This window comes from Balaenoptera physalus (assembly GCF_965194825.1).
Source record: "Balaenoptera physalus genome assembly, chromosome: 5".
Classification (NCBI taxonomy): Eukaryota; Metazoa; Chordata; class Mammalia; order Artiodactyla; family Balaenopteridae; genus Balaenoptera; species Balaenoptera physalus.
The window spans coordinates 78,722,486-78,740,105 of NC_138884.1; the positions used below are offsets into that span (position 1 = coordinate 78,722,486).

At 40.6% G+C, this 17,620-nt stretch overlaps 2 protein-coding genes across 15 annotated transcripts in view; one reads left to right on the top strand and one right to left on the bottom strand.

The window, feature by feature from the left end:
* The window catches only part of FRYL (FRY like transcription coactivator), a 295,730-nt gene extending 286,977 nt beyond the window's left edge, over window positions 1-8,753 (top strand). For 9 of the 11 annotated variants that reach the window (XM_082462445.1, XM_082462454.1, XM_082462452.1 and 6 more), the window contains 5 exons: window positions 1,360-1,428; window positions 4,180-4,197; window positions 5,018-5,128; window positions 6,144-6,334; window positions 6,656-8,753. In XM_082462445.1, the coding sequence (XP_082318571.1) occupies window positions 1,360-1,428; window positions 4,180-4,197; window positions 5,018-5,128; window positions 6,144-6,334; window positions 6,656-6,914 (648 nt within the window). In that variant the 3' untranslated portion in view covers window positions 6,915-8,753. The remainder of the gene's footprint in view (window positions 1-1,359; window positions 1,429-4,179; window positions 4,198-5,017; window positions 5,129-6,143; window positions 6,335-6,655) is intronic. The other 2 variants (XM_082462448.1, XM_082462450.1) reach the window with 1 other exon arrangement.
* On the bottom strand, window positions 163-17,618 carry ZAR1 (zygote arrest 1). Of its 4 annotated transcripts, XM_082462490.1 has the most exons (7): window positions 15,360-16,522; window positions 13,800-13,892; window positions 13,641-13,715; window positions 9,612-12,379; window positions 5,304-5,385; window positions 2,392-2,444; window positions 163-475 (listed from the first exon to the last, which is right to left on the bottom strand). In XM_082462490.1, exons 1-4 carry the CDS (start codon window positions 16,212-16,214, stop codon window positions 12,236-12,238), a joined length of 1,167 nt encoding a protein of 388 aa, XP_082318616.1. In that variant the 5' UTR covers window positions 16,215-16,522; the 3' UTR covers window positions 163-475; window positions 2,392-2,444; window positions 5,304-5,385; window positions 9,612-12,235. The 4 variants fall into 4 exon arrangements, with proteins under 4 accessions (XP_082318616.1, XP_082318617.1, XP_082318618.1 ...); XM_082462491.1 differs by lacking the exons at window positions 2,392-2,444; window positions 5,304-5,385; XM_082462492.1 differs by lacking the exons at window positions 163-475; window positions 2,392-2,444; window positions 5,304-5,385 and having other exon boundaries at window positions 12,243-12,379; window positions 13,630-13,715; window positions 15,360-17,612.
* Between the last annotated feature and the right edge of the window lie 2 nt (window positions 17,619-17,620).

The following is a 17,620-nucleotide window of genomic DNA, read 5'->3' on the forward strand; positions in this document are numbered from 1 at the left end:
TGTTTTGAAACAACCGAGACATCTAATTTTCATTCTTTGCACGTAGACCATTAACAGCTACAATTGAGAATTTCAAATGTCTACTACTGAAATATTTTCAGAGTAAACAATGTAGCTAGTAGTTTTTCTCAAAGTCCTAATGACTTCATCTATATATATATATTAGTTTTATTATATTTAATCTATCACACAAAAAGAACTAGGAAGTCAAAAGAACTGGTAATATTAATAATATCAAACCGTCGAAACCTAGGAGCTTAACTTGCAGGCTCTAAGCTTTCACTTTAGCTTGGAAATTCTATGACTCCAGTGTTTTTTCCCCACTAAACCATAGTGCTATTATTTTCTTTTTATCTGACCGAGGAAAAGGTACCTTAAATAAATATCCATCTTTAGGACTAGCCCCTGGAAAAGGAAAATCCACATTTGGCTTCTGTATTCAGTATTCATTGGAGATAACGTTTGTCATTTATTGCTGTCCAAAAAGGAAGAAAAAATAAAAAGAAACAAAAACAAGATTTAAAATGTATTTTAGTTTCTGTTTCACTAATTAAAAGTGACACAAGTCTTCCGAGAATTACACTTCCGATAAGCAAACGGACCTGGTTAATTCTAAGTTGCCTTTATTAAATTGACAGGAGGGGAAGCCCATCTTTCATTTCCCCATCTTACATTAGGCAAAGGTCAGGTATAGGTTGTGAAGATTTCCAATAAAATCTACAAAATGAATATTCTTTACTGAAATGGAGCGCCACAAGGCCCTGGAATAGAAGACAGCTGATTGTGTTTCCATTAGTAAACCGTCCCCAGCGTGTGCATGTAGCCACATACACAGTATCCTCTGCTTGGGTTTGTTGCATACAAATGATTCGGCTCAAATGGAGATGAAAGTCTATGTCTACAGCCAGTCCTAGAAATTCAAGTTCACTTTTTAAGACTGTTGTTTTATTTTTTTTTAAATATATTTATTTATTCATTTAGTATTTTTGGCTGTGTTGGGTCTTTGTTGCTGCATACTGGCTTTTCTCTAGTTGCGGCCAGCAGGCTTCTCATTGCGGTGGCTTCTCTTGTTGCGGAGCACGGGGTCTAGGCGCATGGGCTACAGTAGTTGTGGCTCGCGGGCTCTAGAGCGCAGGCTCAGTAGTTGTGGCGCACGGGCTTAGTTGCTCCGTGGCATGTGGGATCTTCCCGGACCAGGCCCTGAACCCGTGTCCCCTGCATTGGCAGGCGGATTCTTAACCATTGCACCATCAGGGGAGTCCAAGATTGTTGTTTTATATGAGCAGGACATTACAGTACCAACTTCATTATGCATTGTGCAATTACTGTATTAAAATTTACTGTTATTTATTTCTTCAGTGGTTAGACAATTGTAAGAGGACATTTGGTGCCAAAGAAGACATGTATAGGATAAATACAGATGCACAAGTAAGTTTCTTATTCTTAGTTTTGCTATATTTCTGTATCAGGTAAAATAATATGTATGCTCAAATGTCCTTGATATTCCTAGAAGTAAAGAATATTTGTAACATTTTTCATTTTTGTTATCAGAACAATCTTCATAAAAGTTAGGTTCAATGGAATATTGGCTTAGTAATGAAAAATTCACTTCAATAAAAATGAACGGCCAGCTTATGACTGAAGCTTAATAACATTCCATAGATAAGCTCGATGAATATCTGGACAGTCCAAGTTGACTTTTAGTTGCATCTGCCTCTTTAAACATTTTTTCATTCTGCATTAGTACTCTACAGATAAATAGTCTGGTCAGGATAACAAACCTGAGTAATGTTATATACATTCATACTAGCCCTTCCGAAGCTGAAATTCTGATTGCATAAATTATGGTTTTTGCTGGTATAAAATTCAGTGAAAATAATAGTCATATATTTGCTTAGAGAAAAGTGCACATATGTAACACATACATTAAATGAGGATAAAATTAAGACCTACAAATCATTCTAATAGAAGTATAACTTCATATGGGGAACATGTATTAATCAGTTAACACCCTTTGCATTTGACATGAGAATTCTAACCTTTTACAACATCAGATTGTTATAGATTTCTAGTCACTGTAAAAGTTATTGTACTATTGTAATAAAAATGTGAAGTTTTACAAAACTGAAATGTTGAGAAAATAACAGTATACTCTCCATAAATGTAAACTATTTGCCAGGCACTGTGCTGAGCGTTTCACATTTATGAGCTCTGTCCTTACAGCTCTGTCTAGTAGATGCTGTAATTAGCCCCATTACACAGATGAGGATACATAATAAGCAATTAATAAATATTTTAAAATAAATGAGAAAAGGTATATGCAAATTAAAATTGAGGCTCAGAGAAGCTAATTTATCTAAAATCAGTAAGTAAATAGATTAAGATTCAAACCTTGGAAAGCTGACTCCAAATCCTGCTCTGTCATAAAGAAATTGTCAAATAATCTGTGTAAAGAAAGAAACGAGGCAAGATAAGGAATTAACCCCAGACTAGAATTAGATCCTTTGGTTCTAATTCTGTCTTTGCCACTATGGCTTAAGGAAGTAACAAACTGCTTTTCTCACATATAAATCAGGTGGTTAGACTAAGTGATTTCTTATACCCCTTCTACCTTGAAGAAAATGAGTTCCATCTCCAGGAGTCTATGTCCAATTAATATAGCTTGAGGTTTTCTACTAAGTGAAAACTGAAAACTCTGTACATTGAAGACTTTCATTGGTATCTTAGGTCTCCTTTCACATTCAGCTCCTTGCGAGCGGGGGTCCCTTTTTGCACAACATTATGTATTGTCTTTTGCTGTATACCAGTATAGTCTTTTGCATAACAAGCAATCAATAAATATTAAAAATAAATGAAGACTGTACATGCAAATTTCAGTACACTAAAAAGCAATATTTTTAAATGTACAGTGTTAACATATTTAGCGTGATTTCTAGTAATTCAGAGCTATGAAATTAATTATGTCTGTGTTATTTCCTACAGTTGTGGTGATCGTAAACTTTATCAGTGATTTCTTTTCCATTACATCCCAAAGTAGATGCTCTGGATAATACGTGTGTAGAGTCAGTTTTTATTTATGCTAATGGAAGTGAAAAAAAATATTTAAAAGATCAAATTGTTGTTAGTTTCCATATAAAACTGTATGAAGTAAAACCTCAGAAATTTAGATATGCTAATGTGTTTGACATTGGATTGTGCTCAACTAATATTCACAGGATGACCATCTACATAATTTATGGTAAGCAGTGCGGAGCTGAAGTTCACCTTTGCTTAGCAAATCCCTTCTAAATTGATAGGAATAAATGTTATATAAACAGTGCTTCAGAGGAAACTATTTAGAAAAGCAGATTTCAAAAAGGACTTTTAGAAGCAATATTTACATTATGGCGATTGCTGTTTTAATTAGAAGTCATTCTCCATTAATGAGACTAGGTCTAAGTTGCTGTAGATATTTTAATGTAATAATTTTTAAATATTCCATGAACTGGATGTTTCACTGTGTATTTTACGTTATCTCGTTTGATTCAAACCTAGTTGGGTTGAATTTCTGAGGTTTACTAAATTACATTTGCAATGCAATTTAAAACACACAACTGCTCTCAATATTTTACCTTCCGACTCAGCACTAATTATGGCAAATTTAGGACTTAGACAGCAAACGGTAGGCAACCCAGAATGAGCCATGCCAGAGAGAATCTTCTCATGGGCAAATACATGTTACATAAAATTATAAACCAATTCTTTTCTGAGAAGAGCAAATCATTTCATATTTTCTAATCAGAAGTTTTCCCCTTTACTAACAGAAGTTTATTACATTTGGCTTTTTTTTTCTTTGGAAAGGCTATAAAAACCCAGATAGAAGACCACTTTCAGTAGCCAACTTTCCCAATATCCCACTAGTTTGATTCTTTGTAGCTTCTGCACAAGAAATAAACTATAGCCTAAATGTAATTTAGCTGTTATTTGGCAAAGAGTGAAAAACACCCTGGATTGTTACAGTAAATGTCTAAAAAGTTTTATTCTGGAAATAGCATCATAAATTTTTCTTTTGGGTGTAATTTTAAATGTTCTTCAGTTTGCCTGGGACATCTGTGACCCTAGTTAAAATGATTTGTTACACTAATTCTTGGTCTTTTTCTTCCTTTGTATTTTTTGTGACCCGATCACCTTCTTGCTTAGCAAATGGAAATTCTAGCAGTAAGTGACCTGTCTTAATTTATAGACTACTTATCCATGTCAGACAAACTGGTTTTCATTTGCCATTTGTGACCTAGCAATGTTTTGTCATGGACTGCTTTAAGAGTAGTGTGTGCTTCAGTTCTGCATAACCCTAATCCATGAAATGTTTCAGTCCTACAAAGACAATGAGGTCTTATAATTAATCTGTACAATTAGCGGCTGCCTTTTTACACATCTCTAACATGTCTCCTTTTATATTTCTTAATTTTAAAAATCCAAGTGCATTTGTTAATTTCATTGTCTTGTTTCAGTGAGATTACAAATTTGCTTTTTTTTAAAAAAAGGAACTCATTTTAAAGACAAACTATTCTTACTTTTTAGGTGAGAGGTTATCCAGAGTTTTACTTTTTGCTTTATCAAGCACTTGTCGATAAGTGCAGTGAGATTTACATCTCAGTGTGGCAAGAGTATATGCACTTGTAAATTCTTTTCGTTATGAAGTTATAAAGTTTTAAGTTCTAGTGAGTTCTTTTTAAAGCATTCTATTTATTGCCTGCTGAAAAATTCTGTTTGTTTGTCTAATGTGAAAATGTGCTTCACACTAAAAATGAATTATGTGACCAATAATCTTTACATTTTTATTTTAATACCGGTCTTCAGAGCATCTTTCATCTGTCTTTCATCAACTTCATACCATATTAACTTGCTTACTGCAGAAAAATAAAGCTCAGAACAAATTTTTAACAATTATTTACTTATAAAATTTTATTTGAAATATGTTGTCTAGTCAAATATGGAAAATAACACCTAAATTTAACACAGTGTTATTTCTTTCTAGGAACTGGAGCTCTGCCGAAGGTTATACAAATTGCATTTTCAATTGCTGCTTCTGTTCCAAGCCTACTGTAAACTAATCAATCAAGTAAACACAATAAAAAATGAAGCAGAGGTAAATATTCAGTTGTACTAGGCATTAGTAACTGATCCTAGGAAATTAAAATACATACATACATATCTCCTTGCAAGAGCGCTGAAGTGAAAAGTCGCTTATAGTGAATCTTCCCCCACCCCACCCCCCACAGTTAAGCATTATTGGTTTTTGAAATGATGTGCTATTTCAGGACCTGTTAGTGAATCTGACAGCAGATATCCAGCGATCTGAAAAGATCCGAGACCTTAAAGGTCGCAGTAGCAGCAACAGATCATCTGTAATCAAAAATGAAGTAAAGCACGTCAATTCAATAAAGACAAAATTGTATTATGACACCCCCCTAACATCTTGTCCACATAGTATTTCTATAGTTCAAGTAATGCACACAAGAATAAACATGTCAAGAACACTGCGAATGTTAGAAATCGTGTCATGAATAGATTCAAAAGTAGGGACTTTAGTCTTTTTCCCCCTTGTCAACCGCTGGTACCAAAACTATCACCGAATAAATCACTTCGCTTTCTAAAATGGTTAAATTTATTTAAAAAAATAAACACGTACTGGTTTATATAAAATACCCTGGGTAAGTAACCCTTTAAAATATAGACTTCTCATTACTGTCAAAATTTTTTTTCATGATCATCCCATAATTCCAGGCCTACTGTTACCAAAAAAAATAACATAAATGTATTTTTACTATCCAAGATGAAGTATATATCACATGTTAAAACCAATATAAACATTGGTTGCAACCAATTATTTTAACTTATTACAATGTAACAGTTATTACACTTATGACAACCTGTTTTATCAAGAGTATTTAAAGACTACTATTTGGCAGCTGAAATTATTTATTCCAACTGAATAGAGAACTTGAAATATTAACTGCCCATAAGGACTAAGTTTAACAGTTGAAAATAATCTTTAAGAGAAAATACTACCACCATTAGATGTATCTTCACAGCCAAGTAAATGCTCTTGTTGTTACTGAACATACAATTTGATCCTTTTAAGGTATATTTATTTCTTTTAGGTCTTCAACATGTCAGAGGAACTTGCCCAGTTGGAAAGTATCCTCAAAGAAGCCGAGTCTGCCTCAGAAAATGAAGAAATTGACATTTCCAAAGCTGCACAAACTACTATAGAAACTGCCATTCATACTTTAATTGAAACTTTGAAAAATAAGGAATTTATATCAGCTGTAGCACAAGTGAAAGCTTTCAGGTAAATTGTGAAGGGATTTATAGGAGATGCCTTTATACCTAACTGGAAGTTTAGAAAGATTGGGTTTGGTTTTCAGTTTGATGTTTCAATATTATATCTTTGTGAAAGGAAAACATGACCTTATTTTGTACAGTTACCAATGAAATGACACCAATTTTAGATTTTGTTCATTCTGTGATACTTTCAGTAATGTTTGCTCAAATATTAAAACAGATCCTCAGTGATTCAAAAGGAAATTATTTTTATAGGTATTAACTTAAAAGTAGTTATCTTTAATAATTACTTTGAGTCTCAGGACTTAAAAATACTGTGTGTTTTCAGATCTCTCTGGCCCAGCGATATCTTTGGCAGTTGTGAAGATGACCCTGTCCAGACACTGTTACACATCTATTTCCATCACCAGACCCTGGGCCAGACGGGAAGCTTTGCAGTCATAGGCTCTGACCTGGACATGTCAGAAGCCAACTACAAATTGATGGAACTTAATCTAGAAATAAGAGAGTCTCTACGCATGGTGCAATCATACCAACTCCTAGCACAGGCCAAACCAATTGGAAATTTGGTGAGCACTGGATTCTGAGAAACTTCAGGCATTTAGGAAGAGACTAAACTGAAGGCGATCGAGAATATTAACATGCACCTTCTATGGACCCTTGCAGTTCACTGTCAGACTTTACCAAGGAAAAAAAGTAAGAACGTCAGAATCAGATCTGAAGGGGAAAAGAAACGAATCGTTTAACAGCTGCCAATACCTCCCACAATAACTGTATGAAGAAAGAATTTTTTTAATTACTTTACCTACGTGAAAAGAAAAGGGCTAAAAGTGATGCATACAAATATATTACTTTCTGGAGAAAGAAAAGAATTCTAAGAATGTCTGCAATAATGGCCTCTAATACTGAGACATTGGAAAGCAGGTGAAATGAGGCTGAAATCGAGGCTGGTTCATTTTAGCTGAAGACCTGCAGAGATGCTTGGATTTCTCGTAGTCACAAGCATAATCGACAACTGATACTTAATCATCTACATGAAGAACATACAGTCGGATAGATATACACAGAAAGACTTCTTTGCAAAAACCATTGATTTTTTTTTTTTTCCCCAACATGTGGGATAAGGGCGTGGGTGTTTTGGTTTTTGGTCTGTATAAGGAATTGTGTGTGTGTGCGAGCTGAGATGTGTGAATATGTGATTGATAGTCATATTTTCAAGGTATGGATGTTTGGTGATAACGTCTCAGAGCATGCCTAAAAGAGCACTGCAAGATTATTTTTGAAAAAATTTTATTTTATTAGATCTAACTCTTCATAGTGTGTAAATGTTAGAACATTTTAATAATATTTTAAAACTGGGCTTTCCCAGTATTTCAAAAAGAAATAATATATCTGTTAACGTTATTGGAATGCTGCTCAGTTCTCTGATCAGTGCTTATGTTACGATTGTTGATAACTAACCAAAGTAGATGCCTGCAGAGACTTTAAAATGTAAAATAAAGATGTATGCTGCCCGTCAGCTCTTCTCATTAGAAAAGTTAACTTATTTTACTCCATAATTATTATAGAAACTGTATAGATTAAAACCAGTATTTTCTTGTACATTTGTGCAATGCACTGTTATACAAGAAGAGGTGTACAAAGCTAAAGAAAAAATTGTGGTCATTGATGGTAAAATATATGACTTGCAGGCCCTGAAGTCTGCAGAATTCAAGGAGAGAGATGCAAATGCATTTTTATATGTTTATTCAGGACTCACATGTTTCAACCCTAAAGGAACCTGGGGCTATGGGGGAAGATGAAAGGAAGCCTGAAGACTGACTACCAAAACATGCAATATACTTATTCGCTGTCCAAGCCTGTAGCATAACATGAACTGGATTCTCTGTCCTTTTTTTAAATAGCATTTTGTAAAAGAAATGAATGTAGTCCCACAATTCCTCTGATTTGAAAGGAACACCTTGTATTTTTTATATGCATCTCTTATCCACTGTGACTTTTCTTTTAAACTGGGCTCTGGGATTCCAGAGTTTAGAATGTAGAAATGAAATGCTTGGCTTTGCCTTTTCTTGGTGGTGCAGACCCTGCCAGAAATGTAATTATGCTCAAGTGCATTAACTGAGGGCCCTGTGCACGCCGCTGGACTGCTGACTAGAGTTATGTTACCTGTAAAATTCTGTAACTGGTCACAGCACATTCATAATCACTGTATTTTTTGACCCTGATAAAAACAATTATTTTGATGGTGTTCTGGTACTGTAAATGGTGTCCTTTAAATTATTTAATAACTTCTGGGTGCGGGGCAGGAAGAGAGGGGTGGGTGTCTGGAGACACACCACACTTTACAGCCTATCTATCTTACCATCCCCTATTTTTCTCACCCTCCTTATATCCTTTTTGTTAAAATAAAAAGCATTGTAGCTGTTGGTTTGTGTTGTATTTTAAGAAAGGATGAATGATTAGAGTGTGCATAATTAAGGAACTTTTCAAATGTTGCCTTCATTGTTCTTAAAAATAATTTTCCTTCAAAAGGGGAGAACAGATTCAGTTCAATTGACTAATTACCCAAACCAAACCTTCCAAACAGTTGAAATTTCCTTTTCCTATTTATATGTAACTAAGTCTATTAATAATGTAATAAAGATTAACACACATGCAGAAAGCAAGATGCAGATGTAAAGTCATTAGGATTGTCCTTTTGCAAATCAGATTTCCTTAAAGCCTATAATTTTTTGCTCCTTGTCCTCTGGGTCCAAAGTTTACATTTATTAACAAAATATATCAAATGCTTAATTTATTAAACACCTTATTTAGTTCCAATCAGAGCCCAGTCTTTGCTCATACAAACTTTTTCCTTTGCCCACTAAATTTATCATTTTTAAACAGTACGTTTGTAAAATCACACAAGATAAGAGATCTGGGTACTTCCCTGGTGGTCCAGTGACTAAGACTCCACGCTCCCAATGCAGACGGCCCGGGTTTGATCCCTGGTCAGAGAACTAGATCCCACATGCGCAACTAAGAGTTCACATGCCGCAACTAAAAAGATCCCGAGTGCCGCAACTAAGACCTGGTGCAGCCAAATAAATAAAAAAATATTTTAAAAACCTAAAAAAAAAAAAAAGGTATCTGGTGGTTTCTCCAAAGAAGAAAAATCCAAAGGATTTTTACACAACTTAGAAAATATTTTCTACTTTTAGTGATACAAGATGGAGGGTGTGGTACACCCCACAATCTACCTTAAATTTAGGAAATCGTCGGACATTCTCTTGGAACAGACTCACCAGAGCCAGAGTGAGTGCACCTCCTTTTGGTCTATGAGAACTGCCCATCCACCAGCTTAACCTACACTAGAGGAAATAAGAATCAATGTGATAATAATTGTACTTCATGGCATTCTTATTTTTAAATTTTCAAAGTAATCCACTGTCACTTTAGCAAATGTAAGAAATATGAACAAAACTAGAATCACTTCTCTTGACACCCAGAGAGAACAGTATTCTGGGATATTTCCTTCTAGCCTCTCCATCTCTCAAAGAAAAATCCATTTTATAAATTTCCAACTATACATACAGTTTGACAGTGCCTTATTGCTAGAATGTTATCACCATAACTCTTAGGAATCATGAGTTTTTATACCACTTTGTTCAATGTCTGAATGGCCACTAACTCAAAGTGACACATATTTTGATCCTTGCTTTCCTCAGCTGTAAAATAGGGTTAGCTGCTCTATTAGGAAAATTAATGGCAAACAATATTAAGCTTAAAGAATGATTAATAGGCATTTTAATAGCTGTATTAATAACCATTGAATTTGTCCTAGGACTCATTGAGGGTATATTTCTATTGTTCCTCATTCATTCAGCACATGCTTAGAGTGAATATTATGTACCCCTTGCACGTCATGTGAGTCAGATCGGTTTCCTATCCCTGTACCTACCCTCAACCACATCAGGAGTTAATAGTGTTAGTACAAAACACATCACCTTCACCCACACCTAGAGTTCTCATCCTTCACTTCTCTTTGGTCCCACCACCATTTTATCTGATCTTTGCAAGACTCCTTACAGGTTTACAGGCATCCACCGTACTGCCGGAGTGATTATTTTTTTTAAAAGGTGAATCTGTCACCATGCCCCACCACAGCTTTAAAACCTTTCAGTGGATTCTTACTGATGACATATGAAAACCAGTCATCCTGAGCAAGGTCCAAAGAGTCCTCCCAGCCTGGGCCTATCAGTTGCACCTGCCATCATCCCCATCCCTGCCCCTGTGGCCTCCTGGCTTTCTCTACCACTGGGCCTTTGCACACATTAGCTTAGTCTGGAAAAGTTCTTTCTTCCCCTCTTTGTCTAATTCAACTCATCCAAACTTTAGCTCAGCTGTAGTGTCATTTTTTAGGCAAGGCTTCCCTGACCTCCCCAAGTCAGATCCTTTTTTTTCCTCCTACCAGGCACCAAGTAGGTCTTACATAGTGCATGGCAGCCAAGTTTTATGCAGGAATTAATGGCTGTCTACCCGCTACACTGGAAGTTTTATGAGGGCAGAGCCCACAGCCATGTTTTTCTATGGTAAGTGCAAGGCTGACTCAACTGTAGTTTTCACACTTCAATTCCATAAGCAATACCTGGGGCGCTTATTCAATGCTTCACCTCCATGTAGTGATTCAGTAGAGATAGGAACCCTATGAATCTGCCTTTTTACAAACACCTTACCAAGCCATACGGTTAGAGGCCTTCCCCCTTGCTATAAAGGGTTCTAGAGGCTTCAAACTCATTTTCGTTTCTTTTATTCTCCATATTTGTCTATATACAAGCATCCAAGATGTTAACAGACTTACTATATAGGGCCTATAAGGTAGTAAGGGTTAACTTAAAAATGGGATGCTTAGAAAATTGGAAGGAGGCCTAATTAGCACCTGGTTCCAATTATGTGGCTTCTGTAACCAAGAAATCAACAGCTCTCAACTCTGATTTCGTTAAAATCCCTCATGTCATCCCCCACCCCCATCCCTGCACCGGGAGAGCGCTGGTGCCGGGTCTCGGTGTTTTCTTGGTCATCAGGTAGAAAGCTTGGTAATCAGGTTAGGATGAGAATCCCTGTGTTAGATGACACCAAACACTGTTTCCACTTACAGAACTGCAAGTCCATAATGACAAAGGCTAAATAAAGCTGCCTCTAACTGAATCTTTTTTTTTTTTTTAACTGAATCTTTAAATACATTTAGGAGGCCTTTTTTTAAAGTTAACAAATTACCAGCTGAAGTCCACGTGAAGTTATTTAACATCTTAAAGCTGCCCTTAGCCACCCTGTTCCCACCCGTACCTGTGACACTGTGATTAGCAAGTCACCAGTTCTCACAGCCTCTCTCCCTCAGCACCTACTAAACCGAGATCATCTGTAGGCCATCCATTCTGGGTTCTGACTCTGCGTTACCCATCCCCACCCCCCCCAGAGTCCCCTCAAACATCAAGGCCTGGCTCTAGCCTCCACCTCCCCCAGAAGGATGCTCATTTTAATAGATGGCTTTTTATTCAATTAATTTCTTATAGGCATCAGCCCTACAAGACCTACAAGTAGTAAACCTCACATGTGCGTCCCTCTACACTTTTCTCTCAAGTGACTAACCTCGTTCAGAGCCTGGTTGCTCTGTAAGCAATGGACAAATATTAAAGTAAAAGGCCCAGACTATTAAGACAAGACAGGCTCTCCTAAATCTTAAGGATTTTACGCAGTGTATCAATTGTTTTGCAATGCTTTTATTTGACAGCTTTGTCAAATACAGCCTTTCACGAAGTATTATGAGGGAGCGGCAGAGAGGAGGAGGAGGGGCAGGGAAAAAAGCTCACTTGTCTGCTCCACTAGCACACGTTCAGCAGGACCAGTGTTTTGGTTTTTTCACATTCATTTAAATGATATATTTGAAACTGAAAGTGCTGTCACAGGATAGGCGTTTGCCTTTGCATCTCCCACACAAATCTTGACGGTGGGGCCTTTTGGGGTCCACGTGGCGAACTTTTACTGGGCAGGAGCATCTAGTCTGTTTACAATTCTGAAAAAAAAGTGAGAAGTACATACAGAACATAAACGCTTGGTGATGTCCTGGAACTTCAAAGTTATTTTTCTAGTCCATTCAAATACTAACTGAATGCACGCTAAGCAAAGTCCTGTGCTAATCTTGTTCTGTCTACATCCCTTCCTAGCAAGGAGAAGGATGAGAGGAGTAGAGCATTTTATCATGCAGTCCTGCTCCCATGTTGCACAGGATTCAATTCTGAATTGTGAAGTTCCTTTTAAAACAGTTTAAGAGGAAATCTTTCCCTGCCCTTGACGAGTGGAGAACACGCAAGCAGGAGAGAGGAGTTTAACAACATCGAAGGTGTGAGGTCGGGAACTAGTAGCAGGCCTGGCACCAGTGGCTAACCTTGGCCCTCTCCCTGCTCCGAAGGACCTCAAGCTGAGGCAGGAGGCAGAGCAGCAACTGCTGGGCCAAGAGCAGAGTGGTTAGAAAGTTCGCTTTCATTGTCAAACTCCTCTCTCCTACTTTAGAATGTACCCTACTCTCCCAAGATCTAGATTAGTCTAAGTTTTCCATACTGAATCTCTCTCCACCCACCCTGCAGTGTTCATGCTTCCGGCATCCACCTGGAGTCAAGTGCATTGATTAGGCTGTCTCTACTGGCAAGTCAAGCTCCACTAGCTGTGTGATTAACAGGCAAGTTTAGTCACTTCTCCCTCTTCGATTATCAGAGCCCTTTATCACAGTGCCGTGCTCAGTTAATAGTAACAAGCAACGTGTTACCAGTTAATCCCATAAAGCTTAGGGTTAAAGCTAAAGCAACTTAGGTTTACTTTAAAACGAATCCCTTTCTGAACTCACAGGCAAAATGGAAACTTAAAAAACCCGTGCTTTTACTAAATACTTTAACTTGGGTATGTGCTTCATAAAACGCATTTGGGTAAAAGCATCAACCTTTACTACTTCATATTAGTAGAAAGATAATCTGTTTTCTAAGTTTACTTTCTCCTACATTCAGCTGAGTCGCAGGCAAAGCAAACATTCTTCCACACTGCAAGTCAGGCAACAGCTTCTAGAGATGTTCACATGACCGAGGTTTGCAACAGCAGGAGGAAGCTAACACCAAGGCCTTGTTTCCCAGTTAAGTATTATTTCTACAACTCCTTCCAGAAAGAAATCAAAACCTCAGGTCACTGGGAATCTAGGCTCTTTTAGGAAATACATTCAAGAAACATACCCCCAAATCTTCTAATCACTACCCAGTTCAGACACAAAATACAAACATTCAATTTACTTGACAGGTGATATCCTCCACTCGGTAAGGGTTATAAGACTTCTGACATGTTCTGCAAAACTGCTTGTAGTAAACCTGTGATGGGAAAGAGGAAAAACTTAGAGCAAAACCCTCCTGAACCTTTTGTCAGGATGATGCCAGTTACAGGGCACTTCTTACCTTGTTAGTGCCCTGTACACACCACACGTAGGCACTTTCCCATCGGATGTTGCAGTCCTTGCAGTGATAGTAGCCATACTTCTGTTCTAAGAACTGAGCAAAAGGATAGCAGAGTTTAACCAACATGACATCTGAATTAGCCTTCATCTCAGAAGCTTGGAAAGGATCTGATACTTAAAACTGGCAACTCCACTCCATATCTTGGAGGAAAGTAGAATCAGGTTCAAGTCCGTCTCCACAATGTAATCATTAGGAAAGCTAATGGCTTAATCAAGTAGAAAAGCAAGGGCCCACCGGAATTTATGTACCAGATTAACTTGGTTCATAAAGCAAATTAACAGATTACTAAGCAGGTGTTTTCCCTCAGGCAGGCAAGGGGAAAGCCAAACACATAGGGTTCCTGAACTTTGGGATTCTTTAGAGAGGGCTTCTCTCTGTAGAATAGGTCTAATCTTAGAACACACATGAAGTGGTTAAACTCAAGAAAAGAAATTAGACTCTGCATCCTAAAAATGATCTTGGGTGAACACCTTGAAAAAAGTTCTCTATGCTAATTAAGTTTCCACCAAACAGTGGTGCTGGGAATCTAAAATACGGATAAGCCATAATTCACACATAATATGAACAAAAGTAGAATTACCTTATTCTTAAGTTCTTCTTCTCTCTCAGTGAGAAACAAATTATAAACAAGTTTTTGGAGTCAGGCCTTTAGAACTGGAAGGAACTTTGGAGGACACTGAGCAATTTCACAGGAGAGCAAACTGAAGCCCAGGAAGGTAAAGACTTAAGATCACGCCCAGCTTGTGCGCAAACTTGATTCCCTCTGTGTTTCCCCACCCCCACTAAACAGCCCTGGGGAGCCTGGAAGAGACCCCAAAAGGACTCTTCCGGGCCTCTTCCTACTTCTCATGCCTTTCCACTCCCCTGGGTTACAACCCCTCAGTGTGCTCCAGCCCTTTAAGTTTCAGGCAAGTACCAACTGGCCTTCCAAGCCCGCTCCTCTCAGGCAGCAATGCAGCACAGCGGAGATGCTCCAGCAGTGCTACTAGATTTCTGAAGAGGAGTGAGTCTTAAGGGCAAGAGAAGATCCTGACTAGGACCCCAGTAGTCAATTGTTCACGGTTTCTAACACACTGAATGAGAAAGTGTGAGTGGGATCCTTGGGAATCAACTCCCCTTGCCTGTTAAGTTCACCTTCTGATGTTCCGAGACCCATCCTAGATCATCCAGTGCAGGATCAACACAGGACTACACTCCCGTGGTCAGAGCTTTATACAGCAAATACGCTCGGAATAAGAATGTTAAAAGGGCGTTTCCTCGGCCACCCCTGTGCAACCAGTGTTTTACCATCGCAGCAACACGCAAGCTACACTGGACTGAATTCTGCCTGAGAAAGACGACTTCAGCAGCTACCGAAAAGCACACACAAGTGCCCGCGCCTAAGGGAGCGCGCGCCTCCACGTGTTGCGAGCAGCCGCGGGGCGGGGACCGGGACGCGAGCCAGGAGGGCGCACAGCCCTGGGGCTCCCCCGCCGGTTCCCTAGCCGACTCGGGACTCACCTGGAAGCGCAGGCGCTCCTTGCCCGGCTGGGGGCTCCGCGGCGACCACCTCTCGCCCGCGGCGTCCGGGGCGCCGGCCACCAGCGGGGGCTGCTCCCTGCTCGCCGGTACCCCGGCCTGGGCCTCGTCCTCCTCGGACTGCGGCCGTTGGGGCTCCTTCCTCGCCGACCCCTCTCCCTCCTCGGGGCCTCGGGGCCTCGCAGCTGGCGGCCCTAGCTCTCCGTCCGGCGCCCCGGGCCTCTGCTCGGCCGCCGCAGTCTCGGCCCCTTCCAGGAGGGTAGCAAGGCGGCGGGAGGCCACGGGCGAGTACACCGCCACGGTGCGCGGGAAGCGCACGGGCCGCGGGACGCCGCTCGGCGGGCTGCCCTGCTCGGGGCCCCGGCGGACCAGCTGCGGGGAGGCCGGGCAGCTGCCGCCCGCGCCCGCTGCGCCCTCGGGGTCAGGGCCGGGCTCGCGGGCCCTGCGCAGCAGCGTACGCCGCCCCAGCGAGCACTGCACGGAGACGTCGCGGCGCGGGTTCACCTGCACGGCCACGTCCCGAATGCTGGCCCGGCCGGGCCGCGGGGCGAGGCCGGGGCCCACCTGCGACAGGAGGGCCATGAGCTGCGCCCGCTGGTAGCTGTGGAAGTACTCGGCGGCCGCCAGCTGCCCGTAGCCCGGGAAAGACGACGAGGCCGCGCCGTCAGAGGAGGAGGAAACGGGAGGGTAGCCGCCGTCCCGGTGCCGCCAGCCTCCCCCGCCCGCCGCTCCCTTGCCCTTGGCGGCGGCCGGGTAGGGGTAGGGGTACGGGTACGAGTAGAGGGCGCACGCCGGGTACATGTAAGCGTCCAGCACCTCGTCCCCCAGGGCAGCCATCAGCACACCCCTGCCGCTCCTGCCCGCCCCTGCGTCCTAAATAGGCGACCTCCCGGGGGCAGCCGGGCGCGGGCCCCACCCCCGCTGGCCGCGCTGCGCGGCCCACCGCACCCTCCCCGCCACCCGCTGGTGTCCCCGCCGGAGGGGCCCCTGCCAGACTTTCTCGGTGTGGGAACTTTCCACACCCGGAGGTTGGCACAAATACCCTGAGATGATCTGCAAAGAAGGCTTTCTTTGCGAAGCAGAACTGGTCTGTAAGTGAACTGGCTCCAGGTGAAGAGGATACCAGCAGGAGAACCATCACGGCGATTCGCTGAGCCAGGTGGTCCCCATCCCTGCGTGATCGTCGGCGCCGCCCGGGAAGCTGAGGCGAGGCTGACTGCCTCTGGCTAGTGAGCAAAACTGCGAAGGTTTTGGGGGAACTGCTTTGGGTCTGATACCTACGATCTCAGATTGTAGGTTATTTCATCATCTCAGGGCTGCCCTGAGAAATCTACGCGTTGAACCCTTTCAGCAAGTGCATAGGGAAAGCGTTCCAGGGCATCTGTGTCTAGGCTAATCGTTTGCTCTCTTGGAGAACTCACTCCACCCCCGCCGCGCCCCCAACCCCCCACCTCAAACGGTGACCAGGAGGTGCTGCTAAGTACCACGAGGGTCTGATGGCTGTTGCTCTTCTCTGGGGTAGACAGTCGCTCTATGGGTTTTCCTAACCAAATAATCTTTCCAAAAGAGAAACTGATTTAGGGTGTGTTTACATAAATGCAGAAGACCGAATCAGTCCCCAGCTGAAAGCAAATGCCTTGTCCACTAGAAACATGTTGGCCGCTCGTTACAAATAGGTATCAGGTCAAGTAATCAAATACGTTAATGTAATTCTTCTCTGATTTGATACAGGCTGGACAATAAAATACTATATTTCATTGTTTAATAGACCTGTTTGGGGATTTTTCTGAATACAGGTCAAATTTTAACAATGTCAAGTATTTATAAGCTGAGCAAGCACACTTTTTTTTTTAAACAACAATTACATTAAACTCAATTATGCTTTACAAATATAGCGTGTTTTTACTCATATAAGATAGTGCATCAAAATTCTACATTTCCAAGACCCTGTTTTCTAAGAGTTAACATATTTGAAACAATCATAGAAATCGGTAACGGTGAAAAACCAAAAAGCACATTTGTTCAGGCGGCACCCTAGCAGTCCCAGGTGCAAGTTATATTACGACATTGATTTGTAATTTATGAAAACGCTTGGTTAATATACCAACGCAACCTTATGGTGGGCAGATCAAAATTGTTACATGTATAATAATGTGAACCAATTGTTGTTCTTTATGTAAACCATAGACACTACCACAGACCATAAACATGAAGTAATATTTCAGCAAGATAAACTCTCCTGT